At 44.3% G+C, this 21,688-nt stretch overlaps 1 protein-coding gene across 2 annotated transcripts in view; it reads right to left on the bottom strand.

The window, feature by feature from the left end:
• DNAJC6 (DnaJ heat shock protein family (Hsp40) member C6) overlaps positions 1-21,688 on the bottom strand; it is a 52,524-nt gene that overhangs the window by 4,732 nt on the left and 26,104 nt on the right. For both annotated transcript variants that reach the window (XM_054213055.1, XM_054213054.1), the window contains 16 exons: positions 20,761-20,911; positions 19,786-19,835; positions 19,531-19,679; positions 15,403-15,525; positions 13,145-13,278; positions 12,194-12,388; positions 11,705-11,822; positions 10,089-10,168; positions 9,722-9,915; positions 9,548-9,628; positions 8,224-8,670; positions 5,845-5,997; positions 4,454-4,522; positions 3,557-3,691; positions 1,797-2,057; positions 1,280-1,425 (listed from right to left, as the gene is read on the bottom strand). In XM_054213055.1, the coding sequence (XP_054069030.1) occupies positions 1,280-1,425; positions 1,797-2,057; positions 3,557-3,691; positions 4,454-4,522; positions 5,845-5,997; positions 8,224-8,670; positions 9,548-9,628; positions 9,722-9,915; positions 10,089-10,168; positions 11,705-11,822; positions 12,194-12,388; positions 13,145-13,278; positions 15,403-15,525; positions 19,531-19,679; positions 19,786-19,835; positions 20,761-20,911 (2,486 nt within the window). The remainder of the gene's footprint in view (positions 1-1,279; positions 1,426-1,796; positions 2,058-3,556; positions 3,692-4,453; positions 4,523-5,844; positions 5,998-8,223; positions 8,671-9,547; positions 9,629-9,721; positions 9,916-10,088; positions 10,169-11,704; positions 11,823-12,193; positions 12,389-13,144; positions 13,279-15,402; positions 15,526-19,530; positions 19,680-19,785; positions 19,836-20,760; positions 20,912-21,688) is intronic.

Below are 21,688 nucleotides of genomic sequence, written 5' to 3'. Positions count from 1 at the left end.
CTGGCAGAGATAGTCACTGCTCTTTTATCTGGTTTATTTGTAAGAAGCTATTTTGGAAGAGACATTTTACAAGCTTGCTACTTTTTCCAAGTAGTATCTCTCATTCTGACGAGATAGTGGAGATTCTTCCAGGTATTCCCCAATGCCTGCAGTTTATGACTTCGTCTCTCTGCTGACACTAGCTCACTGCTGTCTGGGACGTGAATGGGGAGCACAGCAGTTTATGATGCTATCAAGTTTGGACACCAACTTTATGGAAAGCAAGCAGGAGAGATAGCACATGGTCCTTGGGATCCAGTGATGCTGTGGAGGATGCGCACCAGAGTAAGTGCCAGAACAGGGGGATAGCTTCTGGCACTAAATAGTCTGAAAGGTTTGCTCAGCTGCCTCTCACATGCAGAGGAGCTGGTGGCTTTCTGGGTGTTGTGGTTTTGGCCGGATTGGCCAATCAGAACAACAGATGGCCCTCACCCCCCTCTCTCCTCAGAGAGGAGAGGAAGAGATAAGGAGATTTACGAGTTTAGAAAAAGAACTAAACTACTTTAATGAAAATAATAATAAATAAGAAAATAGTAAATAATAATAGAATAATAAAAGTTAAAGGAAAAAAGAATACAATATATACAAAACCGTATCCAGCTCCCAGGATGACGATCACGTCACCAGCAGACACAGGGAGAGTCCCAGACTGGAGTCAGCAATGGACAGGAGCTGAATTCTGGAACTAGAGTCAGGAATGCTCGGATCGGGATCAAAGGCAGACAAACAGACAGGGTCCTCCTCAGACATTGGCCATTGAAGAAAGAGTGAGCCAGAGCCCCCTTTGCCCCTTTGATCCCTCAGCTTTTATACTGAGGGTGATGCAGATGGGATGGAATACCCTGTTGGGCAGTTTTGGGTGACCTGTCCTGTCTGCTCCTCCCTGCAGGTGGGACCCCTCTACGCTTCTCCGCTTCCCACCCTCTGACAGGGCAAGCAGCACAGTTAGCTGGCCTTGGTTGTTACAGCAATAAGTCTAAGCAAGAGCCTCTGCGCATACCATTGCTTGGTATAATCAGGTCTTATCACTCAGAGTGAACAGTTTCTGAACAATATGCTGTTAATTTCAGACTTTAGTCAGTTAGAAGAGGCCCGGCTAAAAAGTAAAACTACAAATCAGAAAATTGGTTCTGTTTTACCTCAAACCAGGACACGGCCAGCGTTTCAAGCAGCCTCCAGCATAATGAGAACGAAAGACACGTGGAATAGTTGTAAGAGCATAAACAAGAACATTGCTTACTTTTAGTTTTTCAGGGTCCATCTCCTTGGCCATTTCTTCTTTTCTCATCTCAGCTATTGTTTTGGGGCCCTTCTTGTCCTTGTGAGCATTAAAACCTTGACCAGATAATAGATCTTCGAAATCTGCAGACACTTTTGGTTTTGAATCTTGAAAAACCAAAATATTTGAAGTTGTTATCACAATACCGGTTTATTTAACAATGCTTTTCTACCCAAGCCACCCCCCGACACTTATCACTATAACAATCTCCCAGTGCTAATGAGCTTGTAGGTTCTCACAGAAGAGATGTAGGCTCATGCTGCCTTTGAATTATTATGATTGAAGTCCATTTGGAAATCCAGGATTTCCTAAATGCTAGCATGCTTTAGAGCCTAGGACAGGACAACTAGTGTTGAACTTGATATATCATCAAGCAATTAGCATGACTTACTAAGACCCTAACCTGATAGGGTGTTTGAGCATCAAAGCAATATTAGAAAGTGGCAACTTTTTGGATGCTGAACTCTGAAAAGCTTACCAACGTTAGCTGGTCCTTTTCCACGTTCGTTTTGTGCTCCTGGCATGGCTGAAAAACTCACGTTGTAGTTGGGCTTGTTCTGGGGAGAAGCATGAGGCATGCTTGGCTGGGCTTTAGGTTGTGCCTGCTGCCAGCCATAGCCAGCTCCTTGCTGCCAACTGCTGCCGCCCATGGGCTGGGGAGAGGGTTTCTGCGGTGAGGGGGGGAATCCTCCACCCATGCCAGTCGGCGTAGTCGGTTTACTGGCAAACGAAGGGCCACCTACAGAGTACAGGGACAGGAGTGACAGTGGGCATTAGCAAACAGGATACTGACATGCATTCTGAAAAGAGAACCTAAACAGAATCCCCCAGGCAGCTGGCTTCTATTTTCAGCCCTATTTTTGCAACATCAAGCAAAGCCCTTCAACTTTCCTGTCACTGCTCCGTAAGCTGCTTAGAAGACAGCGCTTGCTTTTGAAGATTGCACAGGCATTGGAGTAGCAGCTCATTGGGGAAATGCAAGGAAAGCTACGTGCAGGTAACTGGGAACCACAGCTGGCACGTGCTATGGTGGCAACATCAGGTTAACGTATGTTGAAACAGCATCTCCTTGTGCCATGCCGATGAAATACTATCCCACAGAGTTGTGTGTTTCAGCACCTTATTACTGTAGGGGATGCTCCTCTGGCTTAGTTTGTGGCAGGAGATACGCAGCGTTAATGTTTTATTATTCGAGTCTAACATCCACACTCAGCTTTGAGCTGAAGTGTGTCATGGAAACTGGATCAAGTGCTTTTGACTTAATCATGATCAACAAAGATGTGGTTAAATATCCTGTGGATGCCAAGTCATTTGTTTTTAAGCTCCGTAACTTTGCTACAGAATACATGTTTTAACAGCACCTCTGACATGAGTCTTGGCATACTTTTTATTTTGCTCCTGCAGAGCAGCCAGTGATCCAGCAGAGGGAACTGGGAAACTTAATTCCAGAACCATGCTGCTACTGACGCAAAGGAGAAAACAAACATCAGATAAAACCACAATGGCTTGCAAAGAGCTGAGGGCAGTGACAAAGGGAAGAAAAATCTATTTACCAGACTCAGAGAAGCCAACATGCTGGGCTTTAAGGAAAGCTTAAATAATTTGTCAGATCTGCCTTTTTAAACACTGGGGTCAAGGGTTTGCCGATCAAATTCTGGAATTAAAAAAGGAGAGAAAATGCTTGTCTAAGCAGTCAAGCAAACAGTCCTTCGCAGCCAGGTGCGAATGAAAATGGGTTCAGACTCCACCTTTAGATAGTACTGTGAATTAGAGGCAGATTAGTGAGGTCACACAGGTTTCCTCACAAAGGACAAAGATGAATCACGGCTAGAAGGCAACAATTCCTCAAGGACCGCAGTAGCTCTGAAGAGCCAAAGGCTGCTCCCAGGCACTGCTCCAAGGTCTGTAGCAACAGTTCTCCAATCGGAGTGAAACACAGAGCATCCTTAGCCAGGGACTGTTTAGACTTACGACATAGCGGTTACACTTTGCAGTCCATATAGCCTACGAGGTCCGAACAAGTTGTTAGCAGTTTTCTTGATGGAGGATCAGTAAAAGCACAGATTTGTGAGAGCTTACAGAAAATCAGGCAGAAGAGAAAGCTTGAAAGCAGCACTGGCATGCAGGTAGGCTGAGAGGACCCAGAAGCTCTTTATCACATATCAGGCTGTTCACCCTATCTCTCTAGAACAGAGCTGGTAATTTTTTATTTAGTTATTTTTAAATAAAGATACAAACCTGCTAAACTTGCTCCAAGAGTCCCCAGATCAGCAAATGGATCCAGTGTTTGGGGTTTAGCTTGATGAGTGGGAGTGCTATGGAGGGATCCTGTAGGACTGGTGGCAGCTGACTTACTTCCCACGCCCAGGCCCCCTGAAAGCAGAAAAAAAGAAAAGAAAAAAAGGGATAAAAACTGAGGGGTTTTCTATTTTACATGAGTGCAGCTCTTACCCAGTGCTCAGTCACATGATGCTAGAAGACTGCTGTTAAAATTAAGTGTACTATTGTCAGGTTCCTAAGCAGTCTCAGCTCAGCGTTGTCCCAGACTAGTTGCACACCCACTCACAATTAGACTCAGCAACAAGAATGTTCCCTAGACTGTCTGCGGTGACAGAATAATTATGACAAACGGATATATTTTAAGAACTAGAAGCCTTCAGGAAGCAACTTTTGGTAGGACATACATACTCTCCCAAGATGAAAAAGAATCATGCTATTATTTAGTGGCATCCCAGGAACGCATAGCACATCCCAGGTCCTTCTCATGGCTCTACATTGGAATGAAACACAACTATGTCCACCCTCACCGAGCACTTGTCTCACTTCAGGCCCTTCAGTTTGTCATGGAAAGAAACTCAGATTTTATTTTATTTTTTTTTTTAAACAGAAAGTTTGGTAGCCTTTAGCCAGATCCTCACCTAGATGACTGGGAGACCAGGACAACAGGTACAGCATACCTGCTGCAGGTCAGATGAGACTAACTAAAATCCCAATTGAAGTTTTGTTGGATTAGCCAGAGTGCTAAGCAGCAGAAAGAGGGGAACCTGTTCTCTGTAGCCCTTGGTAGCACTTTTCCTCTGCCTCTCCTCTCTTGAGAGTTTTTTGTTAAGCGCCTTGAATTTTTATGATACATACCTGGTTTGCTGGGCCAGTCCCAACCACCGGAAACATCTGGTTGTATGGAAACCGTTGGTGTGCTAGAAGCTAAGCAGAATGATTACCTATAAATATCTCAAAGTAGTAGAGCAAGAACAACATAATCCAGCATCTAGGAAGAGCAGGGGGCAAGGAACAGGAGAGACAGTATTGTTTTCACCTACCACTTGCCATTTAGAAGCGAACTTCTCCCCCACAAAGGACATTACAAATTTAACGTTTATTTCTGATCCCATACTATACAGAGGTAAGTGGGGAAGCGCACAGGTTTACAGTGTTCATTTGATGGTCAGCTTTTTATAAAAACCTTACCCACCAGAATAACACATGGGGTTTAATGTTTCTGAATATATCTCAACCTAAGGAAATATTCTACATGCAGAGGGTAAAGATGGAGCAAACAAATACAGCAAAGAAACCTACACAGATGTAAACCAGAAAGGATACACACAATCCTTCCTTTAACCCTGTATCAAATAAAGTCTGTACATCTATGCAGTTCACCCTGCCAGCATTTCATTATCCACAGACACTAGCATTGTAATATAATACCTCATCATGCTGGGATACCATTTAAGTTCCTTTCATTAGTGCAGCCAGCTCCAAGTGTGACCCAACCGTCTTATTCACAGAGTTAATATCCAATACCGAGCTTGGCAAAGCAAGGACGCAAGCAGTGCCAGCAGCACGCTAGTTCCCTCCTTTGTCATTCTGGCTTTCCAGTGAGACTGTTGCACCCACGGGACACATGGTAGATGATCAGACACAAACAAATTCATATCTGAATGTGTTTCAGACAAGGTTACAATATTAATTTTTGGCACGGGGGTAGAAGAGGACAACTAATGAACCTTTCAAACAAAAAAAAACCCAAACAGTCCAATAATAAAAAAAGAAATCTTTCTCTTCAAATAAGAGTCAAATTCAACTGTGAATTTGGCCAGGATTACCATCAGATCTAAAGAAAGCAGATGCCTGTAACTAAAATCACCAAAGGACATGTGTTTTCTCTAGCAGGCTTAATATGCCATGCTCTATTTAGCTCAATTAGTGGTAGTTTGGTTCAAATGAGACCTCATAACCACAGGAATATGCAGGCAGACATTCTTCATGGTCTCTTTTTTTCAATGTATACAAATAGCTTATTAATTAAGTATAAGACTTGAGCAAAACTAGTCTCATCCTACCACATTTCAAATTATGAATATGCTTTAAATCTAGAGACAAAGAGCTCTTTCCTGTTTAGTGGGGTTTCTGTGGTTTAGAGTCACTTCTTGGTAAGCACCAGTTTGTACTTAATGGCTCCATCACTATTTAAAAGCAGCATTTCATGTTTACTTAAATACACTGGAAAAGCCTCATTTTCTTACCCATGTGAAAGGGATCGCTATGCACAGTTGGTGAAGGACTTCTTGTCGCTTGAAGGAAAGGATCACCAGGGACAGTCGATGAACCAAGGAAGGAACCCAGGAGGTCTGGACCAGTTTGCTTAGGGCTACTTCCAAATGGATCAAAGGCAGTGGCTGTAAAAACATATTTGAGAAAACTGAATCATTAACTCGTACAGTGAATGTGCTTCAGGGAAAAGACACTGGCGTGTGGAGAAGAAAACCTAATACCTGCAGCTACCAATTAGGAGTCAGTATGTGAGTGTGGGAGAGCAACTGGAAAGTATCAGTACCCCAGCCGAATTCTAGGGGACCCAGAGATCCACATCACTTGGTCATGGCAAAAACGGTTGTTGATCCCATCTATCTTTTCCAAAGAGAGGGGCTGAATTTAGGAGCAGTCAAAGTGAGTATTTAGATACTTAAACACTTCAGATGAAGTTTCAACTTGCACATGCCGCCAATACATAAGTGGATGGTGAGGGACAGCCTGGAGCTTGGAGGTACCGCCCTGGTGCAATTCCTGCCTCCTCTCAGGAGCTGAATGCAGTCCAAGATGATTTTAGGCTGTCAAAGGTTACATATATGGAGGGTAAAAGGACAGTCTTTTAGAAATAGCTTTAGAAAATAACCAGTATCTTTCCTATATAGCATAACTTGTTACAAAAATCCAGTTCACTCTCAAACTCCATTTTTGATCAATTTGTTTAGCCTACTATCTCTCATGTAAAAAAAAAAAAAAAAAATCAACAACGAAACCCCTATGAAGTCACTCAAATTCCTACTTGCCAACAAGTTTAAGGTAAAGAGCATCCTGAACAAAGATGCAATATATACTCCTGTAAGGAAGATACAGTCCTGAGAATCTGTGCAGTGTGTTAATGATGCTACTCATTACTTATGTTACTCATTGTTTAGGATACTTAATAAATTACTATCTTCGCTTATCTCGCAAGCTCTTATTCCTGCTTTCCTGGCTTGGGACAATTTAACCGAGAGATACTTTTTCTTTCTCTTTCAAGCACCAAGCTGGCTCTGCAAAGTTCGACAACAATATCCAAAGATCTTTTCCTGATACTGTTGCTGCACTTCCGCCTTGTGAGGTGCGTGCCCACCACAACCAGGTGAAAGCTCTCAGACTGAGCATACAGCAGCCACAGCAAGATGAACCTTCTCCAGATACAAGCGGCCCAATTTCTTCCACTGAAACTTGTATTCTTCTCCCCTCTCCTGCCTCCGGTCCTCAGTCTCCTCCTCTTCCCTCTCTTTGCAAGTCTTGGTACAAGGAGATTGTAACTGCCCCTGTCCCTTTTGCTTCAAAAAACACCAAATGGCAAATCTGGTGTTCGAGCGTACTAGCAGACAGACCTCCCCAAGCCTGCAGGTTTTTATATTCTATCTGAGAAAGGAGGACTCAAGAAGAGTCTTCAGAAATTTGCTCCATGGCCATCCCATGGTAGGTGCTACTGGTGGCAGCCCCAGTTACTAGGTGCTGAGGAAAAGCTAACTAACCATACTGTGCTCTTTGAATCAGGTACGTGTTGACAATGTCAGCTCTTAAACTGTGACATAAAGGATTAGGCCAAACACAGGGAGGCTGTTCAGCTTGGGGCGGTGCAGAGACCTGCTGTCAGATCCGGCCACTTGTTCTCATCTTGCCTTTGGCAAAACTGACCATCTATTCCAGAGGCCCTCAGTGAATCTCAGCAACTTGGATTGGGCTCTTCACCTGTTCACTTACAACTGATTCTCACTTGCCCTCCTCCATTCACTTAACCCTCCAGAAGATCCCTCTTTATAACGTCTATTCAGCCACTCCTTCTGCCAGCCTGATCTTTGAAGAGAGAAAGGATCTTCTCATCTGTGGAAGAGCCAGAAACAGCAAAACTGTGTAGCCACATTTCATAATCCAGGACCAGCATCACAGCTCCAAAGCCCCTAAAGTTAAAAATTAAGTTCAATTCAAACTGCTATGGGTCTACCCAAAACCTTATGAGGCTTTTTTTTTTTTAATATATAAATTAATACTTATTCTCTTCATATGCATTACTGGACACATAGAGCAAAACTGGTGATCTCCAGTGGCTGTCAGCGTAAGGATCCAGGCAAACACCTGGGTGAGCTCCAGTAGACACTTTAGGAAACAAACTAGATAATCTGGCTTAATGTTCTTGATCATGAAGATGCACCGACTCCTGCCTCAGAGCAGAGGAGCTGGCTGGCCTCTTGGTATCCCTCACAGCTCTTAATTTTCATGAAATGAGCGTACCCAAGAGGAACCCAACAGCCCAAAGCAAATCTCCCAGGGATTCTCAATGCATGTACCCCACCAAGTCATGCACTAGGCATAGCCACTATTACCTTCTCCTACCCTTGGGGACAGGGATGGGGATGCCGAAGCTGCAGAACGCCGAGGAGTTGACTGCACAGATCCAGGTCCTCCCACATGGAAGACCTCCTCAGCAGCAGGCTGTCCACTTTGACTCTGGGAACCTGGCCCGCCAACCCCAAACAAATCATTCAGCAAGTCTGAGTTGGAGGGGGCAGCAGTGGGCTGTGAGGGAAAACTCTTGCTCATAGGGCTACCATCCAGGCCCAGCAGGTCCACATCTTCAGGTGGAGGTGGTGCTGGAGGCTCTTGCTGCTTTTTGCTGTGTTTTGGTGTCCCGTGAGGCTTGTCACCGCTGGCATTACTGTGCTGACTGGAAAGGGACAAGAGTTCGTCATCTGACTGTTCGCTTTCCTCATGCACCAACGCTGCTCGATCCTCTGAGGTGGGGTGAGAGCTACTTTTGTCAGGTTTCTGATCTAAATGATGATTAAAAATAAAATTAGGTAGCCGTTAGTTTTGTCATCACAAAAGTCCGATTAAAAAAAAAAATATATATCAGCTTACATGCAGAACAAAAGGCTACTGAGAAAACCGCAGCAGCATTTTGCTGGACTTTGAGAGTTCTTTGCAAAGATTAAGTACGCTGTATGGTAAGAAGGCAGCTTTATTGTTCAGGAAACACAGGCAAAGGTTCATTGACTCTCCTCAAGCCCAAAGAGCCAGCAAGCGTAAGGGCTACAGAGGCAAACTGAACTAGTTTCTGGGTCAGGGCCAAGCATCCAGGAGGATCTCCAGCCATGCCTCAAAATCCAGGCAAAACAAGGCTGGCTGTAAAGGAGTAGGGACACAACCCACCCCCCCAGGTGGACCACAAGGATCTCTTGCGCTGGGCTCCTGCCTAGCATGGTGCTGATGCCAGAGGAGGAGCGCTGCATTCGGCAGCGCCGTGAGGTTTTCAAAGGTGTTTGGCACCGTTAAACGGCCTCTCGGACAAACACTCTCAGTGCTACGTCCTCATAGCACTTTATATAAAAAGTGCAATATTAAAAACAAATTTAAGCTGTTTTTTCCTAGAATTGAGGAGGCCTAGGGCAAAGCTTCACTCTGGAACAATGTCAAAAGTTGTCCTATACAGCACAAGCAGGCTATGTTCGAAGAGGACATTGTAGGAAGTTGATTCCCACTCAATTGCAACATAAGGGTGTGACCAGCAATACACTGTGATCTAACGGGAAAGGCACGTTACAATCGGATCCTTCAGCCTGACTCTCTGCCCCGGGGAGCGGGGGGGGGGAGAAAGTTGTTTGTCGTCTTTGAAGCAGATTTTACTTTGAAGCCCAAGCGCCTGCGTACCTTGCCAGCTGAGAGATGAGAAGAATGCACTCTGTCCAACATTTCTTATGTTATCCTGGGGTGAATCAGTGGGACCTCTACCTGCAGCATAGAGCACCAAATAAATAAAATCAAGCAAAACAGAGTTCAGCATGCAGGTAAGCGTGTAAATTGAATAAATTATGCAGCTCTCACCTGCCAAAGCAAGAGTGTCCTGATGCTCCTGATGAGAGGAGAAGAGAATGGTTGGATTGATGTCTTTTGTCGTGAAGTTCTCCCATGGGGGAGTTAATTCGGTTTGCCTATCTGTAGATTGTATTTCTATCTCCAGTATAACATGAAAGAGCTGAGGATATTTGTCTGGAGAGTCACAGGCATCCAGTTCAGGCCTAAATGGGGACAAGAGTTGTACAGTTAAAAAGGGAAAGGATATTTCTGCAAAGCTATATAAAGCTCTCAATATATGCATGCACACAGAATTTTCATCCGTGAATATTCTCCTTCTGCCTTCCTAAGGCTTTTATGCTTCAGGTTTGATTAACATTCAGCTTAAAATACTCACTTGGTGAATTTTAGTGTGGTTGTTCCCAGGGCTATGAATCCAGTATGAAACTGAATTTGGAATATTTGTGTGTTGGTCATCTGAAAAAAAACCAGAGAGCACCAGACTGAATTAGTGCTTAAATTTTAAAATATTTGCTTATAGCACATGCAGACAGTTAGTTAAGTCTACCTTACTACCAGTTACTATGTAGACTAATTATAACTGCTATAGAAGCTAATTCATTCTGCTTGTTCTACGGAAAGCAGAGCTTTTTCCTTCTCAAACCCAAATATTTCCATCTGCCTTAAATTCTGCTCTCGCTGCCTCCACACAGTAGAGTGCCTTCACAGCGTTCAGGAATATGTCTTCACCCCCTACTTGTCTTAATTTCTGGGATCTACTTGACGTTTTAGTTTTTAAATGAAACGGATGTCTGTTTCCACTGAATATACTAGACCATTTCACTTTGCAGCAGATGCTTCAGTAAAGCAAATCAAGAGAAAAACATTCATTGGTCACTCTGCAACTCGAACACTAAGGTATGGAACATGTCATCAGGAAAGTTATCAAGATCTCAGACTCAAGTATCAGTGGATAAAGTGACCTTTGGAGAAGGCAGCCACCACACCCAGCTGGTTGTGGGAGTCCAGGAACTGTTTTGCCTGACCAGCCGTGCAGCACCCATCTGCCGGGAGCAAACGAGGTGGCACTCAAAGCAGGTGGGACAAGACTTGGTTCTTCCCTCACTTTTTGTGCTTTCAGTCACTACCACTGAAACAGGTTATTTCACCGAGTGAGCCAATCAACCCACATCGCTATAAAGGTTACTGGAGCAGCTTAGTGTATGACAACTACTGATTCAGTTTTTGCAGATCCAAGTTTTCTAGGCTGAACAGACTGCATTTCCAAACCCCTCTTCCGCAATTACAAGACCATTTTTAAAATTAGTCTCAAAGCCTAGAGCAGCACAGATCAATACCTATTTTCACTTCCAGCACTGCTACTATGTTATGGGAAGGAGACACCAAGATGTGCTCACACCGGCACCCCTCTATTCTCTCTCCCTGGTTTCCACTGTCTCCCATTTCTTTGATCTACTAGTATTAAGAGCCTTTTTGGCCGTGAAGAGGGTGTCTGACCAGCCTGCAGCTCAAATAGTCTTTCCTATCCCCATGACTGACTAACACACCCAAATTGCCTTTTTGGCCTAATGACCAAAAAAGGTGAAGGCTGCTCTAGAGCAAGCGAGACAGACAGCATGTAGGAGCGATGGTTCGGTAAGTCATTCTAATCTGAGCAGAAGAAAAATCTTCTTCCATCTTCTTAGAGTGCATAGGTAGAGGCTTTGGTGGTGGTTTCCCCTGAGCTGGTTACTGATGTCTTCTACATCAGCCAAAAGGATCCTACACCCCATCAGTAGACACCATCTCCACAGAGACACCAGAGGCACCATGAACTTCTCCAAATGCAGCTCTTTGTTTTCCCTCGGCACTGCTCAAATTTGTGTTATATCTAGTGTGGAATAAGGACACTTCCTACACCACAAGATGGGTTCCACATGCATTCTTAGACCCCACGTTTAGCCATCTCTTAGCTACATTGCCTCTACCATGCAAGAAAAATTAAACTCCTACTTTTGCTTGAAGGCGTCCCCCAATGGTTGATCTCATATGGTAGACAGAAACAACAACGTCTCCATGGACAGTGGCTCCCAGTGGAATTAGGACTTTCCCTTCTTGCACGCGGTATTCTCTTTGAGAAGAAGAGAAGGAAATCTACAGTTAAGCTCCCTTCCACAGTGTCATTACCACCCACCAACAGTATCAACATAAAAGCTATCATCTCGTTCAGGCCAAGCAAACGGAAGGTGCATTCAGCGCTCTGCTTAACCTTAGGCTTAATGGAAACACCAACATTTCACAGGGGAAACCAACACAGCACTGAACTATTGCTATGAAGGCATCCCACCACATGACAACTTTCAAGACTAGGCACCATCTTTCAGTTAATAAGTGCCCTCCGTCATTTATCAGGCAGTCTGGCAATGACCGCAGCACAGCTATTAGCCACATTATAGCAAAACGAAAGCCTCCTAAGGACGGTAGGAGATCACAGCAACTCACTTCATTCTTTCATACTCCTGGGAAGTTGTAAGGATTCTGGTTTCTCCGCTGAGAATGTCGCAGAAGGGCCGGCACCCATTGCGTTGCTTGTTGAAACAGGGGACTGGACTGAGGGTGACTGACTTGATAGTAAGTGGTTTGCAGTGAGGAATGACGGGCTTGTCTGCTATTAGATCACAAATGTATCCTATGTATCTGCAGACAGAGAAAGCCGTTACTGAAATCTCCATCCCAGGTGACTAAATTTACGTTCTGAACTTGGAGTCTGCCTTGAAATCCAGTGAAAGTGCAATTCTTTCACAGCTCCAGGACTGGATTTTCCATGTACTCCAGCATCCTCACAGCTGGCACAAAATCTATGCTTCTATTTCTGATTAATTACAAGAACGAGAGCTCAGGAGGGAAGAAGTTGGCCTTTAGCTCCGAGCTGGAGATCATTTCTCCTCACCTTTTAGGAGAGAAGGTGCTGGGCAATGGTTTTTCTGGTTTACCACTAGAATTTTGCTTTCTATTTTACATGCACGTAGCAGATGAATTACTTTGTTAGTTCAAGTACTGTAGGATCATTATTATTATTATTACATACATAACACTAGGTCTTTGGTTTGCTCCAAGAGGCAGTTTTTCCTCTGCTTAATAGAGCTTGTAAAAAAGACGTGTAAACAATGTAAACTCCCGCATGGATGAAGCTGACGCAGGGAGAGGGATTCACCCAGGCCCTGCCAACTACAGGTTTGTCAGCTTTCCTGAACTGGTGAGCAAAGCTATTGTAATATTTTATTTTGTTCTGCCATGACTGTTATATCAACGTGGATAAAATGGAAGTGGCCATAAACATCAGTTACGGCCTGTCAAAGCTAAGTGCCATGGCTAATGCACGAGTACTGCTTGGGCAGTTTCTAGTGTGAGGAATATAGCATGCTCGCGTAGCATTTAGGTAGCGTACTCTACCTCCTGTGAGACGGCCAGAGTACAATTCCAGGTCTCTTTGTGTTCAGCAACTGCACTGCAGGGCCTGGATTAGAGAAGAGGTGACAGAAACAGAACATCGCACTGACCAGAACGGCTGAGGCTGCACGGCCATCCTGTTAAGGAAAGAGGTGGAGGGAGAACAATGTATGAGTATCAGAGACATCCTTTAAATTTCAGCAGAACACTCCCCACTCTTCCTTAAATCACATAAAATAATTTCTCCAGAAAGATGAGGAATGAGACCACATGAGAATGAGGAATTTCCAGTGCGGTGTCACGTGTTTAATACCTAGGACTGCAGTGAGCATCACTGGCCTGGATTAAAGCTAAGATAATATCCAGTAAGCAGCCAAAGCTGAGGATGGTTTAGAGCTGTTTTGAAAGCCCAGAAGTACATTTTATTTTATTTTTTTTTTCTACAAATGGCATTTCATGGCTGCTCCTGAGCTGTAATGTTTCAATTATTTCAAACATAGGCCTGGAACAGGGGTCAGAGTACACCCATCCCACAGCTGCAGGCAGTCACCTCATACAATTTTAACCTTGAAGATTTCGCAAACAAAAAACCCAGCCCAAAGTTCCCTCACCCAAACAGCTGCACAGCCCTCAACCTACAGGTTGCTCCTGAACAGGTCTACCTTTTATTTAGGTTGATGATGAAGGGAAGTGTGTTTGCCAAGTCAGACTGATAGAAAAAGACCAAAAATACAGAAAGAGCAGGAGAGAGTCAAATTATCCCCAGTGCCCCAGGTCCTTGCTATACTCAGGAACATACAAGGTGATGAGCTATATGGACCATACCTCAACTCTGGCGAGAAAAAGCCCTTCCACCAGCTTCCACCAAAATCTAGGTCTGATGCCTGCTTAATTTTGGATGCATGTTCATGGCATAACGATGAGACCCTGCTCAGTGCTACCAGAGTGCCATGCCACCCAACTCATCTCCCGCTTGCCAGAGGGACACAGAAGAGGCCAGAAGTCAAGGCTCATTTACAAGGAAGGGGTGGGAACCCTACTGCCCCATCAGGCAGGCTGTCACCCCCAGTCTGAAACACAAGTTACACAGGCTCCTTGTAATTATTTATTTCAGGCAGCTTTTAGGCACTCCAGCCATGCTGTAGGATTTGCCATACTAGAGCTGCCCCAGACCCCAATAACCCGCTGAGCCTGAGCACATGCTCAAGGATAACAGGCTATTTGCTTTTTTTAAGGTTTAGCCCCTGCCAGTTGCTGTGAAAAGATCTCTCAGGTTCAGAAGTGGGCTTCTGCAGACTCCTTAGAAAGTGTTAAAAAGGACTCCCTGCCCTTTACAGCATTATTCTGATACTCATTGCTCAAAGGACAGCAAAGGAATTTGATTCTTGAGATAGATTTCCAGGACTGGAGGCAGCAAGTGCGTCTTCATCTCTGTTTGAACAGAATTTATGTCCCGTAGCCCCTGGCTGTGCTACGCAAGGCAGAAATGCCAGACTCGTATGTAAGGTCTATGCAGCTTGGGATCAGTCATTTCCCCCATTCCTTCCAGTTTATACTGATCAGGGCTGACAGCCTCCTGGATTTAATTTAGGCTCCAGGAGGAAACCAGAATTGGGGCATTGCCGTCAATATTAAAGGTTGTATGGGGTAAATCACAAGTCAGTCACACAGAATCACACCACTCTCATGCATCCTATCTACACGTTGCCTGGTACTAACCCTTACGGGGGTTTGGCACCTTGTCAGCTGTGGTGCACAAAGAGGAGCAGAAGGCAACTGGACTTCTTCAGCCAGCCCTGACAAGTAATGACCGCAAGAGACTTTACCAATCTCAGTTCCATATTTCGACAGAATTCCCAACTATGTATTTTCTCCCCAACATCCATCAGTAGCCTTCAGTCTGGAGGCTGCGTTTTGCCCTGTAACTACTTACAATAAACGCAAAGCCATAGCAGGCTGACAACCCTTACGGTCAGTTCTCGGATGAAGTCTAAACCTGTTTGCTACTCATCACCTCTAGTAATTCACTACTAGAACAACGGTGACCTCTCTTGCTTTTCATTCCTGCTTCTCAGTGTCAGGTCTTCCAGCTTAGCTATGTAGCTGCACGCGGCAGATGATGTCCCTTTCTATGGGGGTCCATTTTATTTCACATCTTTTTCTTTTAGAAATTGTCACCATCCTTGTACACAGACTCCAGCCACATGACGTGCAATATGACTCATAGGTCTAAAAATGTGGCTACTTTCTGGTGTACTTACCATGCAGTGGATGACACAGACGTTTTTGGGGTTCTGCTGTAGCCAGTTGTGCATGTTCTTACAGACGGCGTAGAGGTTGTGCAGACTGGGCGCTTGCCGTACGGGCCAGCTACATTCAGATACCTACAGAAATCGCACAGTGAGCAAAAGGCAGCTTCCCAAGAGCATTAAGCAAGGCATGCTTTTACAAATGCATTCTGCCAAGAAACATACTTCTCTTTTACAACCTAGAGTTATGCGCTTGAAACCTACTCCATCTCTTCTCGTGCATAATTCTGCTCTGTGACTTTCATGAATTATGAGGTGGCAAACAAAAAGGCATTCTCAATTAAATAACGTAATACTGATGTATTGTCACTGACTATACTATTTTAAAAAATTTACATTCCAAATCAGATTATCATGTGTGGCCTTTCCTAACACTCCCGTCTCGCCGCAGCGCATTGGTTTCTGCTCTAAAGCCTTTGTACAACTTGTCCCTAAAAGCTACGGCTCTGATTTTGAAAGGATATTAAACATCTGTTGTTCTCAGCTATTTTATGTCATAGATTTTCAAGCCCTATTTGACAGATATTAGGCTGATGAAAGGGAAACTTCTGTTAAAAAAAAAGTCATATCTGAGTATAGTTAAGATATGAGCCAGAAAAATGAATGACTTCTTAGAGCTGAAAAAAAAAAAGAAAAAAAAAATCACAAATCCTAAAGTATGTCTTGTTACTATTCATCGATGTACTAGTTCTGAGTCATAACACTTATCTCCAGAACAGTCCTTGCAGTCTCAAACAGCACATCAAATAGCCTTCTACAGACATCTCCATTTCATCTGGTTTTAACTGAAATACACTTTTTTTTAAGGGCATTTCTGGCTAGAAGAAATTTAAAGGAGAAACATGACGAGGCTTGTCCTCAGACAAAGAACTGGTTCTCTCTCTCTCTCGGCTGAGATTTGGATCCTGGCTAGTGAGAACTGGGGGCAGGAAGGAGCTGGTTTGCCCAGATGTTCTTACATAGCCATATGATTTCCATACCCGACCGTTTCATCTCCGAGAGGAAGGAAGTGCTCCAGGTTTCATAAGACTTGTATTTAAGGTTGTCTGACATATACCTGCACAACATCGTATAGCAGAAACGGGGATGCTGACCCAAACCAGAGAGCTACCAAGCTGTGTTTTGTCTCAAACCACGGCTCCAAGGACACCCAGAGGATACAGGGACAGAGCAAGCAGGCAGCAGTGCCTGACCCAGCGCATCCGACCCGCTGCCAGCCTTCCTGAGCTGGCGGACCTCTGCTTAACATTTGGGAGGGTTTTGTCTAATCCAATACCTAATTTGATATTTTAGACTCATGAAAGTTTTCGGTCTCCATAATATCCTGAAATTCAGCCGTGTATTTGGTGAGCAAGTGCAGGTTTTGCACTGTAGAAGCTACCCAACGAGTCAAACCACCCTCAAGCTTTGGAAGGCAGCAAACGACCGTTTGTTCACTACAGCATTATACTCATCCCCCTTCTCCTGTCTTGAGAGCTATATTTTATCTCATTCCTTCTGTTGAATACACTTGATTTCCCCCTTGCCTCTACCATTTTTGTGCATTTTTAGGAAGGGCTGAGGGGGCACAAAACACCCAAAAGTTCGCTACATGGTAACCCCCAGTGTAGCCTTAGCTTTCTGTTCGGTGGACGTGGCAGGGAACGCACAGCTGCAGTTAGGGGACCATTGTAAAACCTGAATTACAGAACGATCATAAACTTGTATTCAATTCTTTAACAGAGCCAGAGTACTGATGCCATAATTTATGTATATTATTTTATATTATCACACCAGTTATTTTATATCAAGAAAGAGTCTTCTCCTTTCAACCCCAGCTACTTTTGCAGCAGGCTTCTGGAGGCACAAGATCCACTTGCAATTAGACCACTAAAACGCAATTCAGATTCCAAGCGGCTGTTAGAATTAATACGACCAGCGACCCTTCCACTGACGGTCTTCTGAACAGGCCTCACGACAACACACTGTCAAGCATCTGGAAAAGCCATTATCACTTCCCAAGTAAATAATGTACATTTCCCAACAGTCCATAATTATATGTTTACTTTGCCTATAATTACCCATCTGCCTGCTGGTTTGCAATTAGGAAATTAAATACGCACTATGTGGCATGGCATTTGTTTCAAACATAACCTCGCCACCACTCACGAAAGACAACCTTACAGAAAAGTAACAGGAATTCTTCTAGAGCTTTGGAAATAAGGAGCCAACGCTTGTTTTACTTTAGCAGTAGGGCAGCAACAGCCAGGAATGTGACCCATCAGGGACTTTGAAGTTTGGGTTTGTTTAGTGTTATATTTGAGTTATATGTTTTCAAACTGCTCACGCTTCCTCGAGCGGCCATGAGCTCTCCTCTCCTGCCGGGGAGGTGAGGCGGGGAGGAGAAGAGAGGACAACCACATTTCAGCAGCAGGTTTTAGTGTTCATAGTCCCCTCTTCTCCCCAGCAGACTGGGCATTCGGGGCTTCGTGACCCACAGAGCCACGTCAGGGCAGGAAAATAGCCCAGCAGGACATTAACTGTCATCTCCCTTCTGTACCACTACGCAGCAAAGTGACCTACTTTGATCTTAGGAACAAAAAGTTTTAAAGAAGATAGGAATTAAACAGCCTTTCACTTCAAAGAGCAAGTGTGTATCTCAGAACTTCAGCTCAGCTGGCATCCTCATCCAAAGCAGAAAATACTCTTAGCGTGATTTCACCTCCTTGACAACCCATTAGTATTTTTCCCAATATATGTGAAGTTCAACCTCGTATTTATAATTGTTTCATGCTTCATCTGATTTCATGTATTCTGTTCTGCGCATTTCATTTTCTTGAAAAATACCTGGACTCAGTATTTCCTAGCCCATAACCTGAAAGTACAACGTTTTATTAAGAGATACATCATTTTCTTCCTGTGTATGTCAAGGAAATAGCTTACGAAGCACCTAGTCGTGCTTCAAGAGCGACACACAAAGTCATTTGTTAAGGTGCTGGGTAGGGTAGGAGATAAAACACAGGGAATGGAGGAGTTATGGCCAGGTCAAGCAATACACCAACAGATGTTTAATGCCGGGCTTTCAAAAGTAGATCTGTCTTTCCCCTTCCACCAACAGCAATAGTGATGCACCAGAACCAAGCGAGACCGAAGATTCAGAGCCCCTGATATCTTTAATTAGTCTTTCCCATTCGTTTACTCGTATTTGAAGTCCTGGCTGGTTACTGATTGCCACTGAGAAATTTGCGACAAGTGTGAGTGAGGGATTTCTGGTGATCAAAGCAATCGCTGAAGACAGATTCAGCTATACCTCAAATTAAAATGAGATGAGGCTTATGCAGCATGAGATTTGCTTGCCCTGACCAAGGGTTAAGCCTGGCAACTGCTGTTGTCTTTTTTGTTGAAGGCAACGAAAAATTAGAAGTTTAAAAATAAATAAAAAAATCATCACTTTTGTGGGAGAGGGAAAGAACAGGAAGTTTTCTGAAAGTTTAGATCTAATCTTGCATTTCAGCAGCAGTATTTCATAGAGATTTCCTCTAAAAGCCATTAATGAACCAGAGCTGTTCTGGTTTTAGTGACAGAAACTGGGGCAGCGAGTGGAGGTGGGTTTTTAAAGTCATACGCTAGCGCAAGAGCCAAAGTGCCCCTTAGATCCCGTTTCCAGTCCTGTGCTTTGCCTGCTAAGGGCTCCTGCTTGAATAAAGCACAACTGAAGGACTGTTCACCATGAAAATAATCTGCCTTCTTTGTTGGTAATTTCTTGCAAAGTGCTTCCATTTTAGTCACAATTTCTCTGCAGCAGCTTCCAACAGCTATGTAGGAGCCAAGAGCAGCACAGGCTCAACTTAGTGCAATGCCGTGTACTCTCCCCAGCGCCCCGCACAAGCATTATGCCCTGAACTTTCCAGCTCTTTAATCCCCACGGTCCCAAGCATCAGCTAAAACCCAGAAACGGCCACAGCGGCTTAGAAACACCTATAATTCCGTTTTCATCTTCTTACATTCTGCCACTCAGAATAGACAGAAACAACCTGGTGCCCCTTTTTCCCCCCAAGAAGCTCCCCCCCTGCTCTTGTTAAACCTCTCGAAGACACTCACCCGGTTGTGAAACTTGGCACTGCGATAATACTTGGGTGACAAGTTGAAGACGGTGTAGTGGTCAGGATGTCTGGAATCCAAAAACGTCCGTACATCTTCAATGTGGTTCCTGAATCCCAGCTCAACGCCCTCAGCCGGAAAAGACATCACTAGGAACACAAGGAGAAGCCAGGCTGAGCGTGCACCAACACATGCTTATGGACTTCTGAACCCTGGGATACGACAGGTTTTATTTATCCCATAAGCAGCACTTACCTATGATTCTTGAGGTAATGTATGAAATATCTAGCTCCCCCTTGGTGTAACTAAAAGAAGACAAAGGAGGAGACAGACATTATGCACATGTTTTACAGAAGACAGCCCATTAGAGGCGCCAGAAGAGTGTTTTCCCCACAAAGGTCTGCTTTTGACACGAGGAAAGAATGATCTTAAAATGGATTCTTTGTACTTTTATCATTATGCCCTAAGAAGAGGGTACAAATAGCTTCCTGCAGACAGTGACCCAGCCTTCCCTTCTACACATGCAATTAACTGGATGCAGAAGCTTGCAAAAAAGGTCCCTTTTCCCTTTTGTCATTAATTTTCAGTGCCAGTTTTCAGGAGAAATCTCTAGTAGTTTGGCACTTTGCCGATCACTCAAAGCCTCTGAGGTCTTGCCTGCATTAAGTTTCTTTAATTTATCGTAGCCCCATATCGCTCAGAGGCAGGTAGAGTGCCAAACGCCGGGGACAACACCAGCAGAGGTAACCAAAGCAAAGTCACCTCAGCTCTTTCTTCAACTCAAAGAGTGGCTACAGCAAAGGGAACAGTTAAATCAGCAACAAGAGTCTCCTTGCACAGCAAAGGGAAGGGATAAAACATGAGCCAATTTTCAGTGACAAAATGGTTTAGCGGTGGCTGAGTAGAAGGACCGCACAGAGGTCAATGAAGCAATCGGAAACCAAGTGCTCCACTTTCACTGGGGGGGGGACCTTTTCCAGACCTCAGGATGTTGATGGTCACTCTACTATGAAGCTTAGGGGGTTTTTTTTCCACTTTGTTTTTCCTGCTTCCTTGAGGCCAAATACCAATTAATTATGGGACAGAATCAAAGAAGTCACTTGTGATTTTCACCTCCTTCCTTCACTAGGTTAGCTGGAAGTTGTGCTGTGCTAGTAGAGACAGCAACTCAGACCGGCACTTTACCACTGGTGATTTTACCTGCGTTAGGCAGCCTCAGCTGTACTGTACCTGGCAACAGATTGCATGACCTTTGAAGACGTATCTTTCAGGGTATCCTTCAGGTTATCCTTCAAATTGCTGAAGAGTCTCCCTGCTCCTCCTTTCACCATATCTAGCAAGCCTCCCCCATAGCTGGACTCCATGTCTGGTGATGAGGCACCTTCAAGTACAACAACGCCAACATCACTTATTTGGAACAAATCCACAGAGCAAACACACCCACTGCTCCATTCAGACCAAACGCATTCACGTGAGCTGCTGCATGTCAAGTACAGGGCAAAAGCAGTTTTAAAGTCATGATTTTCCAGAGGTGAGGGCGCACATTCTTGCCGGCTGGGCTCAGAAGCCATCATTGACTCTCAGCATTGTATGTAGGTTGACTGTTTAGTATCAGTACAGTATGGACAACCACCACCCAAGCCCCCTCACCTCAACCCAACCCAAAACAAGACCGGCTCTTCAGCAGGCAGCTAATTTGCTGATCATAACCAAGACCAAACCAACAACTACCTCCACAGGGGTAAGAAAAAGGCACTAGTACATACAAGAGCTCTTCAGCTTAACGGTCACAGCTGCCAGTTTGACTGCAACTAGTTGACTGAAGGTCATCTTGGGACTATCCGTTTCAGTGAATATAGGAGAAGTCAGAGTGATTTTAAGTCATTTAAGAGTCCAGTTAGATTTGCCCCAGTGGAAGAAGATAACAGTTTGGGTTTTGGCAAGAAGAGCAGGAAGTTCAGGAATTAAACTTTCCAGCTGAGAATGAAAACCGTTTTGGATATTTGGATGTTTGCAGCGTTAGTGCTGGACTCAGCAAATCGCTGAGGCTAAAGCGGAGCGGGGCTGACCCCCTCGGTAAGATTTTTTCCTTCACAGCTTGAAATCACACAAAGCTGCAGAGTCAGTAGGAGACTAACACAGAGCAAAAGCCATTTAA

This window comes from Rissa tridactyla, chromosome 8, assembly GCF_028500815.1.
Source record: "Rissa tridactyla isolate bRisTri1 chromosome 8, bRisTri1.patW.cur.20221130, whole genome shotgun sequence".
Classification (NCBI taxonomy): Eukaryota; Metazoa; Chordata; class Aves; order Charadriiformes; family Laridae; genus Rissa; species Rissa tridactyla.
This window is presented reverse-complemented; position numbering and strand designations above follow the sequence as displayed.